This window comes from Myotis daubentonii, chromosome 15, assembly GCF_963259705.1.
Source record: "Myotis daubentonii chromosome 15, mMyoDau2.1, whole genome shotgun sequence".
In the NCBI taxonomy this organism is placed as follows: domain Eukaryota; kingdom Metazoa; phylum Chordata; class Mammalia; order Chiroptera; family Vespertilionidae; genus Myotis; species Myotis daubentonii.
The window spans coordinates 10,385,732-10,398,552 of record NC_081854.1 but is presented as its reverse complement, the minus strand read 5'-3'; the positions used below and the strand labels follow the sequence as shown (position 1 = coordinate 10,398,552).

The window sequence follows — 12,821 nt, the reverse complement described above, 5'->3', positions numbered from 1 at the left end:
CTGACCTTTCCGTCCAGCCCCCAGGCACAGGTTCCCCAGAGGGTCTCACCCAGCCCCACATCTCCTCCTTCTCAAGCTCCAGGAGGAGTACCCATGGATCCCTCAAAGCTCCTTGAGGCTAGAAGTGGGGAGGGGTCAGACCCGCACCTCCTCTGCTGCCATATTCGCCACATCTCTCTGCCGCTGCTCCTACATGAACGTCCAACTCAGATTCCGCCATGAGGGTACCCCTGTCCTCAAGGACGGGCTCCCCTTTTAGAAATGCCACAGATCATGGGCACGACCACATCGTGCAGCGTTCTGTGTAGCCTCCTGTTAGCCTGTAAGTTTCTGAAGGGCGGAAACCACACCACCTACTTCTTGGACTAACCCCCCCTGGCCAAGTCCTGCTTACTGTATTATCAGACCCAATCTACACTGCCTCCCTGCTCCAATCTTTAGGTGCCTCTTGGGAGGACCTCATGTCGGGCCGCCTTTTCTGCCAATCCATACACACTGAGCCCTGACTGCACAGCAGGCCCTGTGCGAAGAGCTGCTGTACTGTCATTCAGAGAAAAGGTATTCAGAGTTCACCAGAAACATTGAACTCGGTCTAAGCCTTAAAAAATCTCACAGGAGGCCCCAGCTGGTTTGGCTCAGTGGATAAAGCGTTGGCTTGTGGACTGAAGGGTCCCAAGTTCAATTCCAGTCAAGGGCACATGCCCGGGTTGCGGGCTCGATCCCCAGTAGGGGGCGTGCAGGAGGCAGCCAATCAATGATTCTCTCTTATCATTGATGTTTCTATCTCTCTCTCCCTCTCCTTTCCTGTCTGAAATCAATAAAATGTGTGTGTGCGTGTATGTGTGTGTGTATATATGTATATGTATATATACACACATACATACACGCGCGCGCACACACACACACACACACACACATATGAATCTCACAGGAGAAGTCACACCTCTGTAAGTGATAAGCGACCTGCTGATGGGAGTGGAAACGTGGGGCAACTTGGCAGAACCAACCACCACTTTACAAACACATCTATTCTGCTATTCCACCATCTATTCCACTTACATTCATACAGGGCCATATGGACATCCACTGCAGCCATTTCTCACGGGGAAAAAACTGGAAACAAGCTAAAAGTCCATCAACAAATGAGCTATGGTGCGAACATCCAATGGACCACAGTTATCAGAAATAATAAAGAGCTCTCTGTGCTGATATGAAAGGATCACCAGGCATGAGTATGTGAAAAAAAAGTCACAAAATGATACATATAATGACCTCTTTTTATAGCAATAATAGCTGGGGGGCGGGGAGGAGAGGGACAAAGGGGACTTTCCCCTTTCACTTATACATGTACATATACACACTTTGAAGATCTTTGAGTTTTTACTAAAGTAACAGAACAAAAGTACAAAGTGATGCTGGAGCCAAGACATGGACAGCATAACTGGGTGCTTCCCACAAATCCTCTCAAACTGCAAGAAGGGCCACTAAGTGAGGGAAAAAGCACATCTTTTCTCTCGTTGGTCTCCATGAGCAGGTGGTGATGGCATGACGTCCCAGAGACCAAGATTCAAGCCCAACTCCGCTATGACTGTTTGGATGACCCTGGGGAGCCACTGAGCTTGCTCAGAACAGTTTTCCCATTTGTATTGGACGGCAGAGGAAGACCGACTGACCAACCCTACCACCCACAGGCTGTGATCCTAGACCCATGGTCGGCAAACTGCGGCTCGTGAGCCACATGAGGCTCTTTGGCCCCTTGAGTGTGGCTCTTCCACAAAATACCACGTGCGGGCGCGCACATACAGTGCGATTGAAACTTCGCGGCCCGTGCGCAGAAGTCGGTGTTTTGTGGAAGAGCCACACTCAAGGGGCCAAAGAGCCGCAGTTGGCTCACGAGCCGCAGTTTGCCGACTACGGTCCTAGACTAATCACTGATCCTCTCAAAGTCTCCGTTTCCACTTATTATTTCAAAAGGGGGCAAGGAGATAATATCACCTACCCTCCCGGGAGGTTGCAGGGATCATATGATAACATATACAAGGTGTTCAATACAGTGCCTGGTGCATAACATGTGCTCAGCCAGCAGCAGCTGCTACATTACTGCTGCGTGGGGGCGAGGACATTGGCGCTGCCTACACGGTGCGTGCAGGGGACGATCTAACGGGCCGTGAGCTGGGAAAGAGTGGGACACAAAAGCGAGGGGCGCTTACATAAGGAGTCCTCCCCACCCCAGGCCTCGGCTACCTACAGCTAAGACCCTAGCGGGGAGAACTGTGCGCTGCTGTCTTTATTCGTCCTATGGACAAGATTCGAGTCAGTTACTAATCTGGGTCCCCACCTCTTACAGATGGGAAACAGCACATCAGAAGGAGAAGAGACGGGCTGGAAGAAGACACCGACCTCTGCTAGTAACACCCCAGCGGAGGAACCCCAGACTCCCCGCAACTCCTCACAACTCGGCGAGTGGACCCACACTTCTCAAAGGCACAAAGTCCAGCCCAGCTCGTCAGGCTCCCACACACCATCTCCGGGCGCATTCCTCTCCCAGCTGCTCCACGCACCGTGGGGTCCTTTCCCATGGCGCCCGCAAACACGTCTCCCCTCGGGATGCCCCTCAGATGCTCCTTCCCGCTGCCTCCCTGCTCCACAAACCGCTCCCCCTGCCATCCCGGGGAGCCCCGGGCTCCCCACCGCCCCCTTCCCAGGCGCCCTGGTCTCCACGATGCACATGCCTGCCCCCCGCTCCAGCCCAGGGCTCCCCACTGGCCACCCCGCACACCTCTCCCATCTGCGGGCCACCCCCCGCCCCTCCACACCCCGACCTGCAGTTCCTGCTCTCGAGCTCTTCCGCACGGGCTCCCGAGGGCACGACTTCGGGACAACTTCCCTACACGTGCCAGGGCTCCCCAAGTTTCCTCCCCAATGAGGAGGGCGCGCCCCATCATCTTGGAACCTCTCCAGACCCCGCACCCCACCCCCCGTGACCCCCGGGGTCCTCACACAGCCATCGTTCCGTTCCCTCTGTCCAAACTCCCCGAAACACCCCGCGTCCCCGGCTCCGCGACTTCCTCTCCCCACTCGGGCCTGATCCCGGCCCGACGCTCCCGCCCGCGGCGGGTCCCCGGTCCCCCGTCCCCCCGACGCCCCGACGCCCCACCTCCCACCCGCCCCGGCTCGGACGGGGGTGGGCGTCCCTCTGCACCCAGAGCTTCTGCTCCCGCCACCAAGCCCCTCCGGCACCTCCTCCCGGCACCCGCGGCTGAGTCCTCCGGGCCCCTCCGGCCCCGCCACCGGTCCGCTCGCTCCCGCGGCCACTGCCAGCGCGTCTGGTCCCCGGCGCCCCTTCCCTCCGCCGGCCGCGGCCCGGCCCTCCCGCCCCGGGGCCCCCGCCCGCCCGCCCCTAGGAGCCCCGGTGCCCCCGGGACCCACTCGGACGGCCCCCCACTCCCGCTGCGGGCCGGTCGCGGTCCCCGCCCGCCCCCCCCCCCCCGGCTGTCCCGGCGGCCATTGCTCCAAGATGGCGGCGGCGGCGGCGGCGGGTGAGGCCGGGCCGGGCCGGGCGGGGGTCGGGGTCCGGGGGGCGCTCACCTGCAGCTCGGCGCGCTCGGCCTCCCAGCGGGCCTTCTCCGCTTCGAAGCGCGCCCACTCGTGCTGGATAAAGTGCAGGATCCCGGGCAAGCTCAGGGGCTCCGGCCCCGCCGTGGGCCCGGGACTGCCCCCGCCGCCGCCGCCCCCGCCGCCCCCCTTCGCGGCCGGGCCGGGCCCGGGAGCGGGGGCAGAGACCGGGACGACGCCCGTCGGGCCGGGGCCCGCACCGGAGCCGAGCGGGCGGCAGGAGGAGGCGGCGGCGGCGACGGCGGCGGCCGCTCGCTCCTCCATCATGGAGGCCCCGGGCCGGCCCGCGCGCCCGCTGTGCCTCGCGCGCCTGCGCGGCCGCGCCAACCCCCCGCGCGCGCGCCCGGCGGGGGCGGGGGGCGGGGACGGGGACGCGGCCGGGCGCGCGCCTCGCCCACCCGGGGGGGACTCCGCAGGCGCGCGCGCGGGTGGGCGGGCTGGGGGCGCGCGCCCGGAGGAGGGAGAGCGGGACCTGGGGGAGGAGCCGCTTTCTGCCCCCCTCCTCCCGCTTGGCCCCAGAAAGAAAGAGTCTAAACCTCCCCAGACCCGCTTTCACCCTCCGAGGGAAAGGGCGACCACCACGGGTGGTTTCCGCCGTGGCCCCATCCTCGCCGATCCTGGCCCAGGCTGGTTGCCTTGGTAACGCCTCCCCAGCCTAGAACACGAACAGCTTCCCCTCTCCTCCACTTCGGTGGTTATGGGGTCCCGAACCGCCCCTGTCCCTATACCAGGAGGAGGTTGCTAAGTCCCTGGTGGTCCTTCCGCCCCTACCCGCATTGGTTACTATGGCAACCTCAACTAGCACTCCCTCAGCCCAAGGACACTGATGACTGAGGGAAACACCTCTTTCGCAACCCACCCACCCTCCTAACCACCCAGTGGGCATTACCATGGTAACCATCTCCCCTCCTTTCCCATGGTGGGAGGTCCCTGGACCAAACCAACCAGGTATTTTTATTTAGAGGAGAAGATGCTCCGCTGAGGAGTAGTTGCTATGGTTACAGGGCCTGACCCTCCCCAGGGAGGCAAGACAGGCAAGGCTAAGCCCTGGTTACTATGGTAACAGAGGCAGTCTCCCTTCCAGTGACCCTAGGAACCAGACCCAGGAAGGTAGGAGACGTTTTTTAGGATTGTCTCAGATTGGAGGGTGTCTAAGGGAAGAGGGTGTCATAGTAACAGCTTCTATCACTTCCAACCCTACCTTTCTGGACACAGTCATGAGATAGGGATGGTGATAGGTTGCTATGGTAACTGACATCCTTCCCACCCATTCCTGAGATGCTCCAGGTAGTGTCTGAACTTAGAGGACTTCAAGAAAAATGATTTATAGGTAAGATGAAGTTGTGCTCTACTGTGCAAAATTGGCTGATTTGGTATTTTCTGGTTCTCCTTCCCTCAGCAGCGCAGCTGAGCAGGGCTGAAACCGCCCCCCTGAAGCTCACCCAGCCTGCAACGTAGGAGGTAAGGAGTCTCTCAGTATCACCAGTACTCATGTGCACACTGCCCTTTCCTCGTCCCCAAAGACTTTCCCACATATCCTCTTTACCCAGTGCATTCCCATTCTACAGATGCAGTAACTGAGGCTCAGGTCAGATCAGAGCTCAGACCAGGCGAGCCCAGGCCTGAAGTGATCCACTTATACTGTTTTGTGGGGGATGGAGAGACAAAGTCTCATCTTGTCTTCTCCATCCCTGGCTACTTTTTCTATAGCAAGCCTCTGTTTTTCTCTGCCACGCCCCTGCTCGTTTCTTTTCCCTTTGGGATATTGTTTTCCTACCTCTGGAGGGCCTGCTCAGCGACTGTCCAGTTTATCTCCTGTCCCTAGAACTCATGGTCTGGCACAGAGGACACTCAATAAGTAGCTTTGTTGACTTAGTGAGTTGCATTCATTAATGTGCCATATTTGAAAGCACTGGTCAGGTTAGAGCCAGGGAAGGCTCATGGAAGGTAGGCCCAAGAAAGACAGAATTGATTGCATTAAAGCACAACTCTGGAGCCAGCTTCCTTTTTCAAAAATACGTATTTTTATTATTGATTTCAGAGAGGAAGGGGGAGGAAGAGAGAGGTAGAAACATCAATGATTAGAGAGAATCATTGATTAGCTGCCTCCTGCATGCCCCACACTGGGGATCAAGCCTGAAACCCGGGCATGTGCCCTGACTGGGAATCGAACTGTGACCTCCCGGCGCATAGGTCAACGCTCAACCACTGAGCCACGCAGGCCGGGCTGGAGCCAGTTTCCTGGGTCAAATCCTGGGTCCATCACTTTCCAACTGTGTGACCTTGAGCAAGTGACTTCACCTCTCTGTGCCTCAGTTTCTTCATCTTTAAATGTGATCATAACTTAAAGATTAAACAAGTTAATATGTGTAAAGTACTTAGAACAGGGGCTGGCACATCAGGAGCATCTAGAACAGCGGTTCTCAACCTGTGGGTAGCGACCCTTTCACAGGGGTCGCCTAAGACCATCGGAAAACACATATATAATTATATACTGTTTTTGTGATTAATCACTATGCTTTAATTATGTTCAATTTGTAACAATGGAAATTGGGGGTCACCACAACACGAGGAACTGTATTAAAGGGTCGCGGCATTAGGAAGGTTGAGAACCACTGATCTAGAACATTCAGACCTGCAAAAGTCATAATTTCACCCACCTTGCCTCCATGAAGGGGTTTTGAACCCTTACAGTTAAAGAAGCCAAGACTTGATCTTATGAAGGTACCAGAGGATTCCTTTCTCCTTCCTCGTTGGTCTCCCTCACCCAGTAGGTGGTACCTCCTCATCAAGCCATCATACCCTCTGGTCTCTGAGGACCCAGTTTCTATCCTCTGTCCTGCTGGGTACCTCCTGGCTCAGAAGCAGCCAGACAACATGGATGGTGGAGAACTGAGTTCTGGTCTCTGCATCCTTTAAGTCTCTGAGCCACAGATTTCCTATCTGAGCAGTTGGAGTCACTTGATCATTCCACCCCTATTTATTGAGCATTTGCTATGTGCCAGACACTGAGCTGTGCTCTGGGCATACAGCAGGGAACAAAACAGACAAAATAATCGTAAAGATAAGTAAAAATCTATGTGATAACTACCAGGGGAGAAAAATTACTCAGGGATGGGGCAGAGAAAGTATGTGGATGACAGGGAGATGCATTTTTTTAATTTTAATTTTTTTTTTGAGGGGGGGATGCATTTTTAAGTAGGTTAGCCAAAGGAAGGGCTCACTGGACAGGTGACATTTGAGCAAAGACCTGAAGGCCATGGGGTGGAGTCAGGTGGACACCTGGGGGAGGGGGGAGCATCCGGCAGAGGGAACAGCCAGTGCTGCTGCAGGACTGGCCCAGGTTTATTTGGAGAATGGCCTCTGGTGGACGGTGTGGCTGGAGCTGAGGGAGCGAGTGGAAGAGGACAGGTGATTAGCCTCGGGGGCCACAGGGAAGGCTCTCCTTCGAGTGATTTTAAACCACAAAAGGGTTTGAACAGACGCAGGACAGGATCTAATTCAGGCTCCGGCAGGATCTCTCTGATCTCTGAGTGACGAACAGACTGGAGGGGACAAGGATGGAGTGAGGATCCTCTCTCTAGAAGGTTCTAAAAGCATCGCCTGTGCTTCCGCGTAGCTAAGCTCCGAGACTCTAAGATATTTAAGACTCAGAAGACTCTATGCTCCAAAGTTCCCTTCTGCCCATAACAGTGAGTTCCATGAGGTCATGGGGGTTGCGTGTCTGTGTGTTGTGTGTCCACTGCTGTGTCCCCAGTACCTAGAGCAGCGCCTGGCATGTTGTAGGAGTTCCACACGTAGCTATTGAAGGACTGAAGGAAGGAGGGATCCACCTCAGGGCCAGGGGCAAGGCCACGATTCTAAAGGTGAAGAAGCCACTCTTAAAGTGCAACTCAGACTCTTAGGTAACATCTGAGTTGGGTCAGAAAAGGGCAAGCAGGTCTGGGAGGGTTGGGGAGGGGTGGGAGGACATTCCTGGTGGGAGTGACGGGAAGACCGGCGCAGGGCCCCAGGCGCAGGGCCACCTGCAGAGTTTGGCTCCAGGGACCTGAAGGCGCTTTACAGACACAGAAACCCTGACCCCGGCCATCCTTTGTTCACCACGTGCATTTTCAGTGCCCGGCTGTGTGCTAGGAACACACAGTGGTAATGGAGACAGCCCTGGCTCTACCCTCCCGGGTCCAGCGGGGCCCACAGACTCATCCCCAGACAGTGCCGAACCAGAACGGGCAGGGCTGGGATAGGGGAGCCCACAGAGGGGTCTTCTGAGCCAGGCTGGGGTTCCGGGAAGGCTTCCTGGAGGAGGGGCCATTTGAGCTGTGCCTTGACGCGTAAGTAGTTCTCCAGCAGAAAAAGGCACAGGGAAAGGGGTGTTTGAGAGGAGACTGTCCTAGGCAGCAGGAACAGACTATGAAAAGGCTTAGAAATAAGACCTCTTTGAAGAAAAGCCCGGGGTGGCTTAGGCAGAGAGTTTGAGGAGGCCTGGTCAGAGATGGCGCTGGAATTGGGGGCGGGCGGGCCAGGGCCAGGTCACACAAGGCCTGGTGGGATGTGGTAAGAAACTTAAACTTTCCCCCTAGGTCACTGAGGAGCCTCAGAGCAGGGAGGGGGAGGTCATATTAGCGCTTTTAGAAGACCTCTCTGGGTGGACCCCAGTTGAGGGGGCAATTGTGGGAATGGGGAAGGGTCAGAGTGTGTAGGAGCTAGGAAGGTTAGCCGATTAGCTGGATCGCTGATGTCTCCCTCCCTGGAAGGAGAAGGAAGCTGTAAAAATCCACGGGGACTTTTTTTTTTTTAAGTATCTACTGAGAACCCAGAGCGTTAGTTACACCTCCTGTGCTGGAGACCAGCCAAAACTTCAAGTTATACCGGGGACAGGGAGACAGCGCCATCTGGGGGTTGCTTAGGAGTCTGGCCAATGAACTGGGGAGTCCTAAGACTGGCAGCCCCTTTCAAGGCAGCCCATTCCATTCAGAACAAAAACATTTTTATTGCCATAAAACACACATAAAACTCACCATCTTAACAATTTGTAAGCGTATGGCTCAGTAGTATTAAGTATATTCGCATTTTAGGCACACAATCTCCAGAACTATCTCATCTTGCAAAACTGCAACTCTAAACCCATTAAACAACTCTCCATTTCCCCCTCCTGCCAGGCCCTGGCAGCCACCATTCGACTTCCCATTTCTATTAAAAAAAACTAGTGGCCAACATACAAATTGGGATAATTCTGATTTAAGAAAACATTTCTAACTTTTCTTGTAAAACTAAAGCGAGCTGGCTGACCATCCGGAAAGAGATGACCGGTTGGCAGGATTTGAGGAAGTGGGAAGGGGCAGCAGGGGAGGGACTTGAGGGCCCAGGCTGAGGCATCAGTCTCACCCTGGAGCCAGGGGTGGGGTCTGGAAGGGACAGGAGAGAGATCAGGGGTGGCTTCCTGGAGGAAGGAACGTTGAGAGCAGGAAGTACAAGCTGGGCTTGGGGGTGGGGTCTGGGTGTTTATAACTGAACCCAAATATGAATGAGAAGTTAACAATGAATAGAAGGGTGGGATCCAACAAGGAAGAAGGGAAGGTGACTCATTTGATGAAAACTCAGTCCTAATGGGCACCTGGCTCTGTGCTGAGTGGCCTTGGGGACCCAGCAGTGACCCAGACAGGCTCCCCCTGCGCCTCACACGTGGGAGGACAGAATGGGTTCCTACACAGCAATGACTTGGAATGGGGGGGGGGGCAGATTAGGGGGAGGTGCTGAAGGAGTGCAGAGCTAAGTGCAAGACCCAGTCTGGGAGATCAGGGAGGGCTTCCTGGAGGAGAGGAGGTGAGAGCTGAAACCAAGTAAGAAAAAGGCTGGGAGGAAGGGCAAGGCTCAGGTTGGAGGGGTTGCTGACAACCAGCTCTAGCCTCCCCTTTCGTTCCCACCTCCCCAGGATGTCGCCGAGGCCCAGCTAGGGCCTGACTTCAGCCCCATGCGGCTCACCCGCTGCCAGGCTGCCCTGGCGGCCGCCATCACCGTCAACCTCCTGGTCCTCTTCTATGTCTCGTGGCTGCAGCAGCAGCCCAGGAACGCCCGGACCCGGGGACCCCGCCGCGGAACTGCCGCCGCCGGCCCCCACGTCACCGTCCTGGTGCGAGAGTTCGAGGCCTTTGACAACGCGGTGCCCGAGCTGGTGGACTCCTTCCTGCAGCAGGACCCAGCCCAGCCCGTGGTAGTGGCCGCCGACGTGCTCCCCTACCCGCCCCTGGCCCTGCCCCGCATCCCCAACGTCCGCCTGGCACTGCTTCAGCCCGCCCTGGACCAGCCGGCCGCGGCCTCGCGCCCGGAGACCTACGTGGCCACCGAGTTCGTGGCCCTGGTGCCCGACGGCGCGAGGGCCGAGACGCCAGGCCGGCTGGAGCGCATGGCGGAGGTGCTCCGGGCCGGAGGGGCGCGCCTGGTGGCCGCCCGGGTGGCCTCGGCCAACCCTGCGCGCTGCCTGGCCCTGAACGTCAGCCTGCGGGAGTGGAGCGCGCGCTACGGCCCCGCGCCCTCCGCGCCCTCCGCGCCCCGCTGCGACGCCCTGGAGGGGGACGCCGTGGTGCTCCTGCGCGCGCGCGACCTCTTCAACCTCTCGGCGCCGCTGGCCCGGCCGCTGGGCACCGGCCTCTTCCTGCAGACGGCCCTGCGGGGCTGGGCGGTGCAGCTGCTGGACGTGACCTTCCCGGCGGCGCGCCAGCCCCCGCTGACCACGGCCCACGCGCGCTGGAAGGCGGAGCGCGAGGGGCGAGCGCGGCGGGCGGCGCTGCTGCGGGCGCTGGGCATCCGCCTGGTGAGCTGGGAGGGGGGGCGCCTCGAATGGTTCGGCTGCAGCAAGGAGACCCCGCGCTGCTTCGGGACGGTGGTGGGGGACACGCCGTCCTACCTGTACGAGGGGCGCTGGACGCCCCCGTGCTGCCTGCGCGCGCTGCGGGAGACCGCCCGCTACGTGGTGGGCGTGCTGGAGGCGGCGGGCGTGCGCTACTGGCTGGAGGGCGGCTCGCTGCTGGGGGCGGCCCGCCACGGGGACATCATCCCGTGGGACTACGACGTGGACCTGGGCATCTACCTGGAGGACGTGGGCAACTGCGAGCAGCTGCGGGGGGCCGAGGCCGGCTCCGTGGTGGACGAGCGCGGCTTCGTGTGGGAGAAGGCCATCGAGGGCGACTTCTTCCGCGTGCAGTACAGCGAGAGCAACCACCTGCACGTGGACCTGTGGCCCTTCTACCCCCGCAACGGGGTCATGACCAAGGACACGTGGCTGGACCACCGGCAGGACGTGGAGTTCCCCGAACACTTCCTGCAGCCGCTCGTGCCCCTGCCCTTCGCCGGCTTCATGGCACAGGCGCCCAACAACTACCGCCGCTTTCTGGAGCTCAAGTTCGGCCCCGGGGTCATCGAGAGCCCCGAGTACCCCAACCCGGCCCTCCTGAGTTTGGCGGGAAGCAGCTGAAGCCCTGACCCCCGCGCCTGGGGTCAGGGGGACCGCCCTTTGTTTTGATGTCTCCGCTGCCGGGTCAGGGAGACGGAGCTGCCCTGCAGGGCCTAGGACATCAAAGTCGTGCCCGGGGCCCCAGAGCTGGGACAGTTTTGGAAAGAGAAAGTGTAGGTTCTGAGGCCAGATCATCGTGATTCAAACCCTGCTAAGTGGCCCTGGGCCGGTGTCCCGGTTCCTCTGGTCCTCGGTTCCCGCCAGGATTGCGTGAGTACTCGCTATACTCGCCATCTCCGCACCGGAAGAGCCCGGGGACACGCGGCTGCTGGGGTTGCTTCTGCCACTAGAGGGCGCCCTTGCCCTATCCTGGGCCCCAGGACTTTCTGTTCCGTAGCTCTGACATCTGCTGAGCCTTCGGGCTTCTACGCCTGGCCAGACAGAATGACCATCTCCCCTTCTTCCAAAATGCCACTCGCTTCCCTCCTGGGAGAGCCCTGGGAACGGGCTCCGAGCGCCGAGGTGCGACTGGCTGTGGTTAAGAATGGGGTTCTGGATCCGAGCCCCACTTCTTAACTGTTACCTCATTATTTGAGCTTCCTGCACCTGTTTGCCTGCTTGCAGGGCAGGGAAACAATACTCAGAGCTCACATCGACTGAGCACTTACTGTGTATCAGGCATTGTTCTCGGTGTCCCACACGGACTAACTGGTTCGTCCCTCCCCTCCTCCCTCCCAAGCGAGAGCTGCTATTATTTCCTCCTTACAGACGAGGACACTGAGGCCAGAATGATTAAGTCACTTGCCAAAGGCCAGACAGCTTAGCCAGTGGCAGAGTGGGACCCTGCACCCAGGCTGTCCGTCTGGAGCCCACACTGAAGGGGACTGTGTGCCCTGCTCGACTACTGGTACCCCAGAGGCCCCCCTGTCTCTTAGCAGGGAAGGCGATGGCTGCCTTCCTTCTGTGGTCATGCATCTCAGAGTAAATACTGTTTGGGCATGTGACCTGACGTGTGTATTTATCAGTGATATCCAGGTACTGCTGTCATTCTGTATATTAGTCATAAGGCTTAAATTATTTCGTTTTTACACTCAAAACCAATAGAGAAGTTTTGTTGACTTGCCTCATCCCAACCACTTGGTCCGCACCCTCTGGGTGTGTGCACCTGGCTTATGAAACCACAGGCCCTGAAGTGGGAGGCCCCGGGTTCAAGCACCAGCGCTGCGGCTTCCTCCTGCTGTGAGCCAGGCCCTCCGTGACTCTGCCTCCCTGTACCTCTCTGCTTTGCCCCTGGGAGGTGGGGGTGATGAGCATGCTCGCCCCACAGGGGTGCTGTGAGGCAGCTGATGGGTAAACGGGTCAGGAGTCAGGGCTGGGTTTGGGTCCTGGTGTGGCCAACTTTGTGACCTTGGGGGAGTCCCTGCCCCTCCGACCCTATAGATCGGGTGAGGGAAGAAGCCCTTACAGAAGGAGGCTTCACACACCAGCCAGAAAAGACAAGTGCAAATTTGGCCCAGTCTCCTAAGGCTCAGACGTCAAAGCCTGACTTCTTAGAACGCAGCCTCTGTCTTTAGCCTCTCAACGTGCAGATAGCGCGCGAAGGGGCCGCTGGGGTCCCATCCATGGAGCATTCTGGAAACATGGCGGCGACTTGGCTGTTACCTGTGGTTGGGCAGTGCTCTTGGAAGACAGCCCAGCGGTGGAGGGTGTCTTATATGCAGGGCACCTGCACACAATAAAGCAAGGTCCCTGGTCA

General features: G+C 58.3%; 2 protein-coding genes across 12 annotated transcripts in view; one reads left to right on the top strand and one right to left on the bottom strand.

Moving 5' to 3' along the window:
• Window positions 1–3,919, bottom strand: part of STRN4 (striatin 4) — a 27,528-nt gene extending 23,609 nt beyond the window's left edge. For both annotated transcript variants that reach the window (XM_059666043.1, XM_059666044.1), the window contains exon 1: window positions 3,589–3,919. In XM_059666043.1, coding sequence (XP_059522026.1) covers window positions 3,589–3,882 — 294 coding nt within the window. In that variant the 5' untranslated portion in view covers window positions 3,883–3,919. The remainder of the gene's footprint in view (window positions 1–3,588) is intronic.
• Window positions 3,483–12,821, top strand: FKRP (fukutin related protein). 10 transcript variants are annotated; one of them, XM_059666054.1, is made up of 4 exons: window positions 3,511–3,539; window positions 5,015–5,076; window positions 7,402–7,520; window positions 9,548–12,821. In XM_059666054.1, exon 4 carries the CDS (start codon window positions 9,587–9,589, stop codon window positions 11,084–11,086), a length of 1,500 nt encoding a protein of 499 aa, XP_059522037.1. In that variant the 5' UTR covers window positions 3,511–3,539; window positions 5,015–5,076; window positions 7,402–7,520; window positions 9,548–9,586; the 3' UTR covers window positions 11,087–12,821. The 10 variants fall into 10 exon arrangements, with proteins under 10 accessions (XP_059522030.1, XP_059522031.1, XP_059522037.1 ...); XM_059666052.1 differs by lacking the exon at window positions 7,402–7,520 and adding an exon at window positions 5,184–5,225 and having other exon boundaries at window positions 3,518–3,539; XM_059666055.1 differs by having other exon boundaries at window positions 3,520–3,539; window positions 5,018–5,076.